This window comes from Pararge aegeria, chromosome 2, assembly GCF_905163445.1.
Source record: "Pararge aegeria chromosome 2, ilParAegt1.1, whole genome shotgun sequence".
Lineage (NCBI taxonomy): Eukaryota > Metazoa > Arthropoda > Insecta > Lepidoptera > Nymphalidae > Pararge > Pararge aegeria.
In genome coordinates, this window is record NC_053181.1 from 1,387,819 (window position 1) to 1,400,194 (window position 12,376).

At 36.2% G+C, this 12,376-nt stretch overlaps 1 protein-coding gene across 1 annotated transcript in view; it reads left to right on the forward strand.

Moving 5' to 3' along the window:
- The window catches only part of LOC120635034 (solute carrier organic anion transporter family member 4A1), an 88,955-nt gene that overhangs the window by 18,104 nt on the left and 58,475 nt on the right, over positions 1-12,376 (forward strand). The window contains exon 3 of the mRNA XM_039905943.1: positions 6,827-6,959. Within this exon, the coding sequence (XP_039761877.1) occupies positions 6,827-6,959 (133 nt within the window). The remainder of the gene's footprint in view (positions 1-6,826; positions 6,960-12,376) is intronic.

A 12,376-nucleotide genomic window follows, 5' to 3' on the forward strand; every position in this document is an offset into this window, starting at 1 on the left:
GAGAAAAAACGTTCGAAAGAAAACGTTTCCTTACCAACGTTCCTTACGCCTTAACGATGAGAGATATATGATTGAGTTCTTTAGAAAAGTTGTAGATTTAAATAATGCCTACAAAATCCGCGTCAGCGTATGTATAACTTTTATAATAGATAAAGGCTGAATCACGATACACCGCTGCCCAAATGAGGCCTTGATGTTCAAAGTAAAAAAAATATAGCAGTTTTCTTGCTATTGAAGTTGTTTTTCCCCAAAGCTCTTGGGGAGCGTGGACTAAAATTGCTTATTGTGCTCTAGAGTTTACGAACCGGAATTTCGTTAATATAGTTCAACGGGTACCACTATAATAATTTGGGATTTGTCGATATTTCGAGCCAGTTGCATGGATCGTGGTCACGGCGGGACTGTGGCGGTACGAGATGTCATGTTAGATGCCACTGGCAGAATTTGACTACCCACTTTCGTGTCCGTTGATACTGATATTTAAGAAATATTGATTAACGAAAATCTAAGTTTAAAATCTAAACCAGAATGTACTAACAATAAAAATTTTTATACATTGTTAGCAACGAATGTAGATCTGAGCTATCATATGAGCATGACGTCATAAATTCGTACGTACAGAATTCTATTTAAAATTAAACTAAAGATATATATATATCACTATTTCAATTCCTCGATCTTGGATTAGAGTGCCTATTCCGTTGCGTATGTGGTATTAACGTCATAAAAACAATTTTATCTTCGCCTTTAATATTATCCTCGACTCTGTTAAAATTGCTTGTATTATGCACTTGTTGTACAATATAATATTGTTGTACTGTTCGGACGAAGTCGCGGAAACAGGCTGGTTTTAAACAAAAACTAGCTCTGCGTGCACTAGTGGCGTGCACTGTGAGCCTACTTTCCTACTGATTATAATTTACTGATATTAATGCAATCTGCTGAGTTTCTTACCGGCTCTTCTCGGTGGAATCTGCCTTCCGAACCGGTGCTAGAGTCACTACAAACAGACTGACTTGACGTTTCAAAAGTGCTTATAAACTGGGCCTACTTGAAATAAATGAATTATGAATTAATGAATAAAGTTGCATTTTCGAATTCATATTTCTATTTTAATCTGCAACAAAGGAAATGTGCGAGAATATTCTATAGGATGATTCCAGCCATTTGCATTGCAGTCTGCCTATACCGATGACCTATAGAGGCTTCTAATTTGCTTCAATTATATTCGTCCACCCGACCGTAGCGCTCTTTAGTAATTTTGATCGCAGTGAATCAAAAGACTGTTATGCCTAGTTTATATGATTACAACATGAAGATAATAAATATGTCTGGAATTATCTTAAATTTACAAGCAAGTTAATTTTGCACACCGATTATTCACTTTCAGACATTTTTAGCCATCAGTTCAAAGACTACCACTGTTTGATAAAGAATGTCTTAATGTTAACATTTAAAGCAAGTTATTAAAACTTCTCGCCATCAGAACTCGCCATCCTCACCTAAATAAATGCAAAGTAATAAAATTCCAAATTCAAAACTAGAGTAAATTTCCAAGTTTTATAAATAAACGTTTCAATTTAAAAATTATACAAGCAAAGCAAAAAAAGTGGAACTTTTTCATATTTTTTAGTGAAAACTATCAGATTTGTGGCTTAACACACAGAAGGCTATTACGATAACGAGTTTAGGTATCATTACAATCAACTCACAATAACTGAAAATATACTCCATCCATAATCATAAAGCCTTCCATTATTATCTTAATTGTATTTACGATTCAGAAGATCGATTAAGGCCATAGTCCACCAAGCTGGCCCAGTGCGGTGTACTCCACACACCTTTGTAAATTATGTAGAACTCTCAGGCATGCAGGTTTCCTCGTTATGTTTTCACCGTTGAAGCAAGTGATATTTTAATTCAAATTCAAAATTCATTTATTTTAAGTAGGCCTAATTTTTTTTTTTTTACATTTGGAAAACATTTAATGAGTAATAATACATATAGATAGAAATAAAAATTACAAAATAAAATTAATATTTATAATAAATATAAGCCGTCTAACTGTTCACTTATGGGCATGGTACCCAAAATGCTGGCGCTATTGTCCCTTTGTATAGCTAGACTTAGCCTAGTTGGGCTAAATAAGCGCCAGCTCTTGGGTCACCAGACGTAAGGACCAATTTTTGTGACACTATGTTAATAAAAATTTTCGTGTCCCTGACCATGGCCCTAGAGTCTCAAACGCAAGCGCCGCAAAAACGTAGTCATTACAAATAACGGAGTATTTACGGTGCTTAAGCATTTGAGCAGATTCGGCAAGTGAGAAGCTGCCAACGTATCAACGCAGGTCGCATCCCACACCAGCGCACGCCCCATCGACCACGGTACTATAGTCATACCGTCTGGTCTCTTGCCATCATCCCTGAACAAACCGGGAGGTTCCAATTGTTCCAATTCCAATTCCAAAGTAGGGCCTAATTAATAAGCACTTTTGAAACTTCAAGTCAGTCTGTTTGTAGTGACTCTACCACCGGTTCGGAAGGCAGATTCCACTGAGAAGAGCCGGCAAGAAACTCAGCAGATTGTTCTTTTCCAAAATAATTTTAAAGTTTAACAATCTTTAGAATTTTTCTGTTTTGTGAGAGATGAGAGCGGAGTGGCCTGCTTCCAAGCAGCCTTGTCGTTAAGAAATTCAACAATCGTGTAGTAACCACGATTTGTTAGATGTGTTTTAATATATTGTTTAAACTTAGGTAAAGTTAGATCTAATATTAGCTTCGGTATGTTATAAAAGCATATACCCATCCCCACAAAAGATTTCTTAAAAGAATTGCTTAAAACACACATAACTTAAAAAAGTTAAAAGTGCGTGCTGGGATTCGAACTCGGCCCCCGAAAGTGAAGTCGAACTAATACCCAATGCGCTATCACCGCTTGTACAATAATATAGATTATTTTTTAAATTTGAATAGCGATCGATTCCATCCTTAATCATATTAGAAAATCCAATCTAATTTAAACAGTATTCCAGTAGCAATGTACTGGTACAATGTGAACAGCGTTTACAAAGCAATCCAAGGTACAGGCCAGTCCAATAAGGGCCGATACCAGCAATGGAATGAACTGACTGGATCACTGGAGTTGGAAAACCGCCAAAATCTAAACTGTAGTTAACAAAAAAAATATTTCCGAAGGTTAACGGCCGACTGGCGCAGTGGGCAGCGACCCTGCTTTCTGAATCGTAGGCCGTGGGTTCGGTTCCCACAACTGGAAAATGTTTGTGTGATGAGCTATATTACTATACTATTTATACAAAAGTATTTATGTATATTATTCTTAAAAATATTCATCAGTCACCTTAGTACCCATAACACAAGCTATGCTTACTTTGGGGCTAGATGGCGATGTGTGTATAATTATTTAATTAATTATTTATTTATTTTAAGTTACATAGCAAGCAGGTAACCAAAATTCATAGTAAAAGTCAAAGAAGTTATCAAGAATGTCTGTGTAAATTATTTCATGAGTAAAATAAATTTATTATTATTACTTTGATACGTTTATAAATATGTCTTATGTGAACTGGACGTAAGTCTAGAGCCATAAATAATATGAGTGGCAGTTAAAAATTGCAGTATGATTCAATGCAACTGTATCCAGCAATCTGGCCCACCCACTACATCCCGACGTTTACTTACTGTCGTAGTTTTTATTGTTTAATAGACTTGCGCTCCACCACTGTCATACCTGTTTATTTAGTCATTTTTAAATATTAGATAGAAGTAGGCGTTACTTTACGGAATTCCATGATATTTGACGGCCGATTGGCGCAGTGGGCAGCGACCCTGCTTTCTGAGTCCAAGGCCGTGCGTTCGAATTTCACAACTGGAAAATGTTTGTGTGATGAACATGAATGTTTTTCAGTGTCTGGGTGTTTATTTGTATATTATAAGAATTTATGTATACTATTCATAAAAATATTCATCAGGTATTTTAGTACCCATAACACAAGCTACGCTTACTTTGGGACTAGATGGCGGTGTGTGTATTGTCGTAGTATATTTATTTATTTATTATTTATTTATTTATATTATGAAAATTAAGCTTAAATTGCTATACTCCGCGAAAAGCAAGAGAATCCGTGGGCTGTAATTTATAATTTCTCCTATCTTTAAACTCCACACCAAACAGATCTTCGGCAGGGTACCTACCCTCTCCGCACGTTTCGCTCCGAAACCGGAGCATCCTCAAGAGATGTTGACTTGAATAATTGTAAATTTTTTAACAATTTTTCGTTTACCTACTGCCTGCTACTTTTAAAACGCGTTTCAAAAAAAATAATATATCTTAGACTGCATCACCACTTACCACCAGGTGAGATTGCAGGAAAGGGCTAACTTGTAGTTGTATAAAAAAAGTATAGCCGAATAGAATTAGACGTAAACAATAGTATCGGCTGTTCGTCTGTCCGTACGTCTACTTGTCTGTCAGTGGGCTGTTTTTCATGAAGTGTCTAGAAACATAAACAGTTAAATTAACATGTATAAATATAATAATAAACATTAAAACAAAAGAGCCCTCAAAATACCAATAAAAAATAATATTAAAGGTACGTGTCGTTTCTGTATTAGTTTATTCCTCGATTTTAATGTAAATACTATTTAATATTTCATACTGTACCTCGGAGAGAGGATAGAAACAGTAATAGCCTTGTGGTTAGGACTTCGGCTTCGCTTCGGGGTGCCTAGTTCGAATCCCAGTTACCTCTAACTTTTCTAGGTTATGTGCGTTTTAACCAATTAAAACACCACTTATTTCAATGGTGAAGGAAAACATTATGAGAAAACATCATCGTGAGTTTCTCAAAGGCGTGTGTCCACCAATCCGCACTGGTACAGCGTGGTGGACTACGGCCTAGAGTCTTCTCATTGTGGGAGAACACCCGTAGGACGATAATGGATTAATAACACAAACACACACACACACACACACACGCAAACATGCACAAAAACACTCATACTTATTTTGTATATTATAGGTTGTAATTTAATTTTTTTTTAATTTCATCTAAATTTCTTTATAACATGTCTGTCCTTTTGTATATCATTGTATCTCTTGTTTTGTTTGTGTACCTACCTTCATTTCAATGTATTTTGTTAAGTTTATTTTAATTGTAATGGAAGTGCGGAGTCTTCTTACACAGGGTTAGTAATACTAATCTTAAAAGGCATCAGCGATATATTGATACCACTTTGTTACTTACCGAAATAAACTATTTTTATTTTTATCTTATATCTTTAAACGAGCAATTCTTGTATATATATATATATATATAATTGGAATCTCGGAATCGGCTCCAACGATTTTCATGAAATTTAATATACATATATTAAATATAGGTTTCGGGGGTGATAAATCGATCTAGCTAGGATTCATTTTTAGAAAATGACAAATGACATTTTGTCATTTTCATTGAAATTTCATTGGAAGAAAAATAACAAAAAGGTGGCGTTTGGGTAGTCCCAATTTATACTGAAAAATATGACTTCCTGACATCTATTGGCGAATAGTAATACTGTTTTTTTTTTTAATTGTGATACTTTTATATATTTATTACGAAAGATAAAAAATCTCATGTATGACTATAGGTGTAGACGATGTAGCAGAACGCTGCATTCGAAATTTACGCGGGCGAAGCCGCAGGGCATATCTAGTTTTATTAATGGGTTTACATAACGATGATGATGACTGTAACTCGGTACGGCACCCCTCGTATGCGAGTCTACTCACTCTTAGCCAGTTTTTCTTATAATCTCATCTTATGAGTTGACTCACAGTGGGCAGACACCGTCGGTCGGCGGGGGCTATTATTCACCGCATTAATTCATGATCTAAACGGAATGTGACAACATTATTAGTTCCGGTGCTTTGTTGGTTAATCCACTTTAAATCGGTCGACCCGTTTAACGATACAAAGATAAACCCATCTCGCTTGATAAGAACCAAGTGGCAATAAGGTCACACATTCATAACAAATGTGCACCAAATATCTCTTTTCAAAGTTGCCTTTCGTACATTCCATAGAATAAACCATGCACCATAGACTTATAAGATAACGGGTGCAATACTTTTCAGTTAATTAAAAAAAAAACAGGCGTAGTTGTCTTTGAATTACATGTAATTTTTCACGACAAAAGTACAAAAAATAATTTAATTATATTCTACTGCAATAATCAAAAAATAATAGAATTTCGGTTAACTTTTTTTACTTTGCACCCGTGGAATTGGTGGGATAATATTCAGGTTTTATATCTTCTGCTTACCTTTATCCCCAGATATTTTGATATCCTGACATATAACAGTTGCATAAATAACTATTAGGTAATGCTGTATGCACCTATAATAATTGGTAGATAATTGTTATTAATGTTGTTACATTCATTACTGATGTCTCTTAACAATAATTCAAATTATCAGCGACCTTCCTGGCGCAGCGGTGAGCGCTGTAAATTTAAGCAGGAGGTCCCACGTTCGATTCCCGGCATGGGCTAATTGGGAATTTTTAAATTTTTGTCTGGAGGCAGGCTTCGGCCGTCGCTAGATACCATCGTACCGACAAAGACGTGCCGCTAAGCGATTTAGTGTTCCGGTGCGATGTCGCGTAAAAACCGATTAGTGATATGACTACCATACTCCCTAACAGTTTAGCCCGCTGCCATCTTAGACTGCATCATCACTTACCACCAGGTGAGATTGCAGTCAAGGGCGAACTTGTAGTGGAATAATAAAAAAAAAAGCTAATTCAATATCGTTTTCTGCTCAGGTGGACAGGAGAGAATGGGGCGAGGAACGGGAGCTGCGTTGCGGGTGGGGCATCTTACGACCGGCGTGGCTGCAGAGGTTCCGCACAGCCAAGTGGGCACTCTTCTGGCTTTGCTGGGCCGGAGCTATCCAGGGTGAGTTTTCGAATTCCTTACCTTACCTTTCGTCAACATCGCGATGGACAGATATGGTGAAATCTTTCACCCAGATAAAATGCTTCCGCAAGGCTACCAACCAAAAGTGGAGAATTATAAAATAAATAAATATACTACGACAATACACACAACGCCATCTAGCCCCAAAGTAAGCGTAGCTTGTGTTATGAGTACTAAGATAACTGATAAATATTATATTATTAATATAATACACATAAATAATTATAATATACAGATAAAAACCCAGGCACTGAGAAACATTCATGTTCATCACACAAACATTTTCCAGTTGCGGGAATCGAACCCACGACCTTGGACTCAGAAAGCAGGGTCGTTGCCCACTTCGCTACTAAGTTATCCGCGAACAAACATAAAAAAGCTTATATACGGTCGTATTGAGAAACCTCCTCCGTTTTTTAAGTCGGTTAAAAATGCGCCAGAATATGCACGGAGCCGTCTTCGTAGTTTCTGATTCGGGAGGCTGGAGTTATGTTCCAGGTTCGCAGCACTGATGTTTCGGAGTTATGCGTTTCTGACTATTAAAAATACCATCAATAACGTGGTTGAAATACCATCAACACGTACGAAGCGTTTTGCTTCTTCCTTTCTGATCCGCACCGCAAAGGCCTGGAATGCCCTCCCATCTTCCGTCTTCCCTGATACCTATAATCTGGGTACCTTCAAATCAAGAGTGAATAGGCATCTTCTAGGCAAGCGCGCTTCATCTTAGGCTGCATCATCATTTACCATCAGGTGTGATTGCAGTCAAGCACTTGTCTATATACTTAAAAAAAAAAAAAAAAAAATTTGACTAATCTTGCTTTTTTCTCACTCAATTTGACTTCGCAGTTGAAAAATGGAGATTAGAATAGTTCTATGCGTGATAGACTGAGAGTCAGGTATAGAACTCTTAACGGTTCTGATTTCTATAAAAAAATACTAAAAATTAGTACTACTGAAATACTGAAGCTTCTACTAAATACTAAATCTATTACTAAATTACTGATACATCATTTTGTTACAGCTTATATTTTTTTTATAAAACTGAAACGTTTAATAACCTTGTCATAAAATATGCTACTTAGGTACTGTTATGAGTACAACAACAACAACAAACAATTATTCATTCTTAACAATTATTCATTGTAAAGTCAACATCTCCTGAGGATGCTCCGGTTTCGAAGCGAAACGTGCGTAGAGGGTATATTGCCGAAGATCTGTTTGGTGTGGAGTATTAGGAGGAGTATTGAAGAAATTATAAATAACACCACAAAGATTCTCCTGCTTTTCACGGAGTATAGCAAATTAAGCTTAATTTTGATATAATAAAATTTTAAATTAAATACCTTATTATTTTCCAATTGAAACTCCAAAGCCTAAGTAAATCTATTTATTTCTATTTCAAGTAAAACACTTGCAAATACTAATTGATCTGCTCTTGCTATTTGCTTCACGCGTAAATAGTTTAATCATAGTCACGGAGCTGTGTGTTCTAATTAATTCCTTTCACCTTACAATAGACCACGATAAAGGCATATTTTGCATACACGATAACAATTATACCAATAGTTTGTTTGTTTTGTCTTACAATAATTCCCGACGCAATAACGACGAAGTGTTATAAGTTTGACGTAACTATCTGTGTCTGACGCATCGTATGTCCCGAACGGACGAACTGATTTTGATTTTGAAGATAAATCTGTCGGAACTGTTCTTTAGCTGTTTGATGAAAATCGGTCCAAGATGGCCGCCGCCGCAAAATGGCGGATTACATATTTTTTCACAACTCCCTCAATATGGATATCAAATAAAAGGGTCTAGTCAAATAATGTACACTACATTGAATGACAGGGGTTTTTTAAATTTTAGATTTTACGTTCAGTAAGAAAGTATTTTTTTACACTGCAATTCGAACACAATTATCCTGATGCTAAGTGATGATGCATTATACCAGACTGCATAGGGCTAACTTGTTAGGGGTATGTCATTTAAAAGCCATACCCCTAAACGGTTTCTACAGGGATCGTTTAATCGCTTGAAACGTGGTAACTAGCCGCGGCCTAAGAACCTCCCACCAGACCAGAGCATAGAAAATTCTAAAATAATAATTCCCATAACAGCTGCTGTCGGGGATCGAACTCGGGACCTCCCACTAATAGGACCGCAGCGCTCACCATTGCGCCAGGGAGGTCGTCAAGTTTTAAGCAGGTTTATGAGAAACAACTAAGATTTGACAACAGATTTATCCAGATAAGGAAAGATTTTATCGCTGTCTTAGCCTTCATGCCTGGGAGAGCACGAACATGCCAATGCAGTCATTTGGGCCCCAAATTAATCTGAATATAGCCTCATGTTGGAGCGGGTGCAAAATAAATTTATTAGGTACTTATATTTAAGAATGTATGGCGTATCTTCTATCCCCTTATGTACCCGACATTATTTGTACTGGGCATGGTGGGTTACAACGAGCTGAGAGCACGGAGGGAATTTACACTCGTGGCTTATATTGTAGAGGTAATGCGAGGTAGGACACACAATCCGGACGTGCTAACACAAGTAAGGTTGCGTGTGCACCGAGAGGTATGTGCTGGAAGTACCGATTGGGCGGACAAATTTATTAAAAGAGGCACCAATGACGCGCGCCCTCCGCATCCTCAATGTCATATCAGAGCAATGTGATTTGTATTGTTGCGTTCTGAGTGAATACACAAGGATCGCAATGTGGGTTATTTGTTGCAGGAAAATAATGTTAAGATTATTTTTAAAAAAAAAGCTACATTATCGCATTAGGTTTAAGTATTCTGTAATGAAAGTGTGAGAATAAGAATATAAATAAATAAAAAATTTGGCAAACAAATAAATATTATTATTATAAAATGTAATTCCGTATTTCCATTTAATCAGAACCAATAACTATGAATTTATTTTCATTTAATAAATGACGCGTTTAAAAAGTCTAGCCCCATTTTAATTTAGTTTCGAAGATTTCCGAGATGTAAAACAGAACTTATCGGACAAATGATAAGGTTTAGTGAACATCAGTGGCGTGCATAAAGGGTATGCACTAAGCGGCTAGATAAATGATAATATGAAGTGATAAAAATACGCAGTACGAGCTATTAAAATCTTGAGGATAGGTTTTGTAAGAGTTATAAAAAGCCTACCTTTAGGTATTTATAGCTCGTACTGGAGATTGTCTTCTTTGTATATCATCTGCATACTCTCTGTGCACGCCACTGGTGAACATAAATACGCATAGATACTTTTGCTTTGTCAATAATAAACGTGGTATAGCGTCCGAAAAAAAATTCTACATGTTATATACGTTAATAGTAAGAAACGTGGTGCAACATTTATAAAGTTAAAAGGTAATACGTATAATTACTTATATTTATGCGTACATATATATTTACACATAACGAAATTCCGTACATAGATATATATATATATACACTATATGTGTATGTGTGTGTGTACGGAATTTTGTAGTGCGTTGTCTAGGTATAATAAGTGGCTAATTAACAAGGTCCTCGTACCAAAACAGTCAACGAGATGAATTTTAATTTATTCCTGTCAAATTAATATTTGGCAGGTTCTTTAGTTGAAGTTATACAAAGACGTGTCAAGTAAAATGACATTGCTATGAAATGTCAGTCAGCGTCTACTTGGACATAAGTTAATTAAAAATTTAACAAAAATATTATAATAGAAGGAAGAAAAGAAACGCATTTATTCTTGTTGATGTTTGAGATTTGCAGCATCTCTGTCAGTAGGGACATTAGCCACGAAAGTTTTTATTAAAATTAAGGCTCAGTAGTTATATTCCCCGCACAAGCAAGCGAGAATTTTGCAATCAGCGGAACCGTCTTCGTAATCCTTTTGAACCGGATATTGACTTGTAGATAATTAAACCGCTTATTTTTAGAAATTGCCATACGACTAAATAAAAAAACATTTTTAGCCCATTTCCGTCCTACTACAGAGTACGGGTCTCCTGTCAAAATCCACCACGCTGGCCAAAAGTGGATCGGTAGACTTCCCACGCTCTGAAGAATATTATAGAGAACTTTCAGGCATTCATGTTTCGCCACGATGTTTTCCTTCACCGTTGTGCAAGTGATATTTACTAGCAGTGGATACAGTTGGATCAAAATTCATTACAAATTAAAAAACCTGCCTCAAAACACTCTCCTCAGTGCATTCGCATGCAGTGGCGTGCATAGAGGGTATGCACGGGGTATGCAGATGATATAAAATGAAGAAAGAATAAACTTACAGTGCAATATACTAGGTTACATAAAATTAATAATTCGTTTAAAGGAAATTGCATACAATTCTACAATAAACAGGTTGCTCTTCTAATAATTTAAATTGTCATTGTGTGTTGGTGATAATAAAAAAAAAAACACCTGGCTTGATTTGTTGTGGGCTTCTTCTTAGACCAGGACGCGTTGGGAACCCTCGTAGCTTTAGTTTTAAGTTTACGAATGTGGTTATCGCCATCATATCACTACCTTGTAATTCTTATGTACACATCAAAAGTGCCACCTATGGGCCTACTTGAATAAAGATATTTTTGACTTTGAATTTGACTTTGAAAATCTCTAGTACGTGTAATAAAATACTTTAGAATAGGCATTATAAGAGTTATAAAAAGCCTACCTTAAGTATTTATAACTCGTACTACAGATTTTCTTCATTTTAGGTATACCATCTGCATATCCTGTGCATACCCTATTTGCACGCCACTGTTCGCATGTAAGCTGGATAGCTTAATCTGGAGGTGCGCTCGCACATGGCTACCCGATTTTAACAGGATGAAGGTAGTTGCGAAACCGAGTGAGTGATACATAGTCCGAAAACACTTTAACCCTCGTCCTTTTCACGATAAGCGCGCACACTATCACAAAAAACCAACACCCTTAAGTTAGCTATGGTAGACATATTAGTTTTTCAACAAAAGGTTTGACAGTGTACACGTCAATTGTCGAAGTCTGCGAGCTCATTCCGGTGATTCAATTGATGACGTCGTTCAAAGATATCAAATTTTAATGGTCAGTGAAACTTGGTGCTCCTATAATGAGATAAAGTGTTATAATAAAACTTTCAATGTATTACATACCTTTTTTCTATTGTAGTTTTCCCCACAAACGTAGAGTAAGGTGTAAGATAAAACTTTTGAATGGATTTCTATCTCGTTACGCCAAAAAAGTATAACTTCTAACGCGTGTACATAAGTACACAGACGTTTTTTTTTTCGTTATATTATAAAATGTTGAATTATGGAAGCTTTAGTTAACTCCGTCTGCCGTGTGAAAAAATAACGAAGCCACAAGTGGGTAAAAGTCAATGTTTTATATTAACCATACACTTTATAACCGCCATTCGAAACCCAT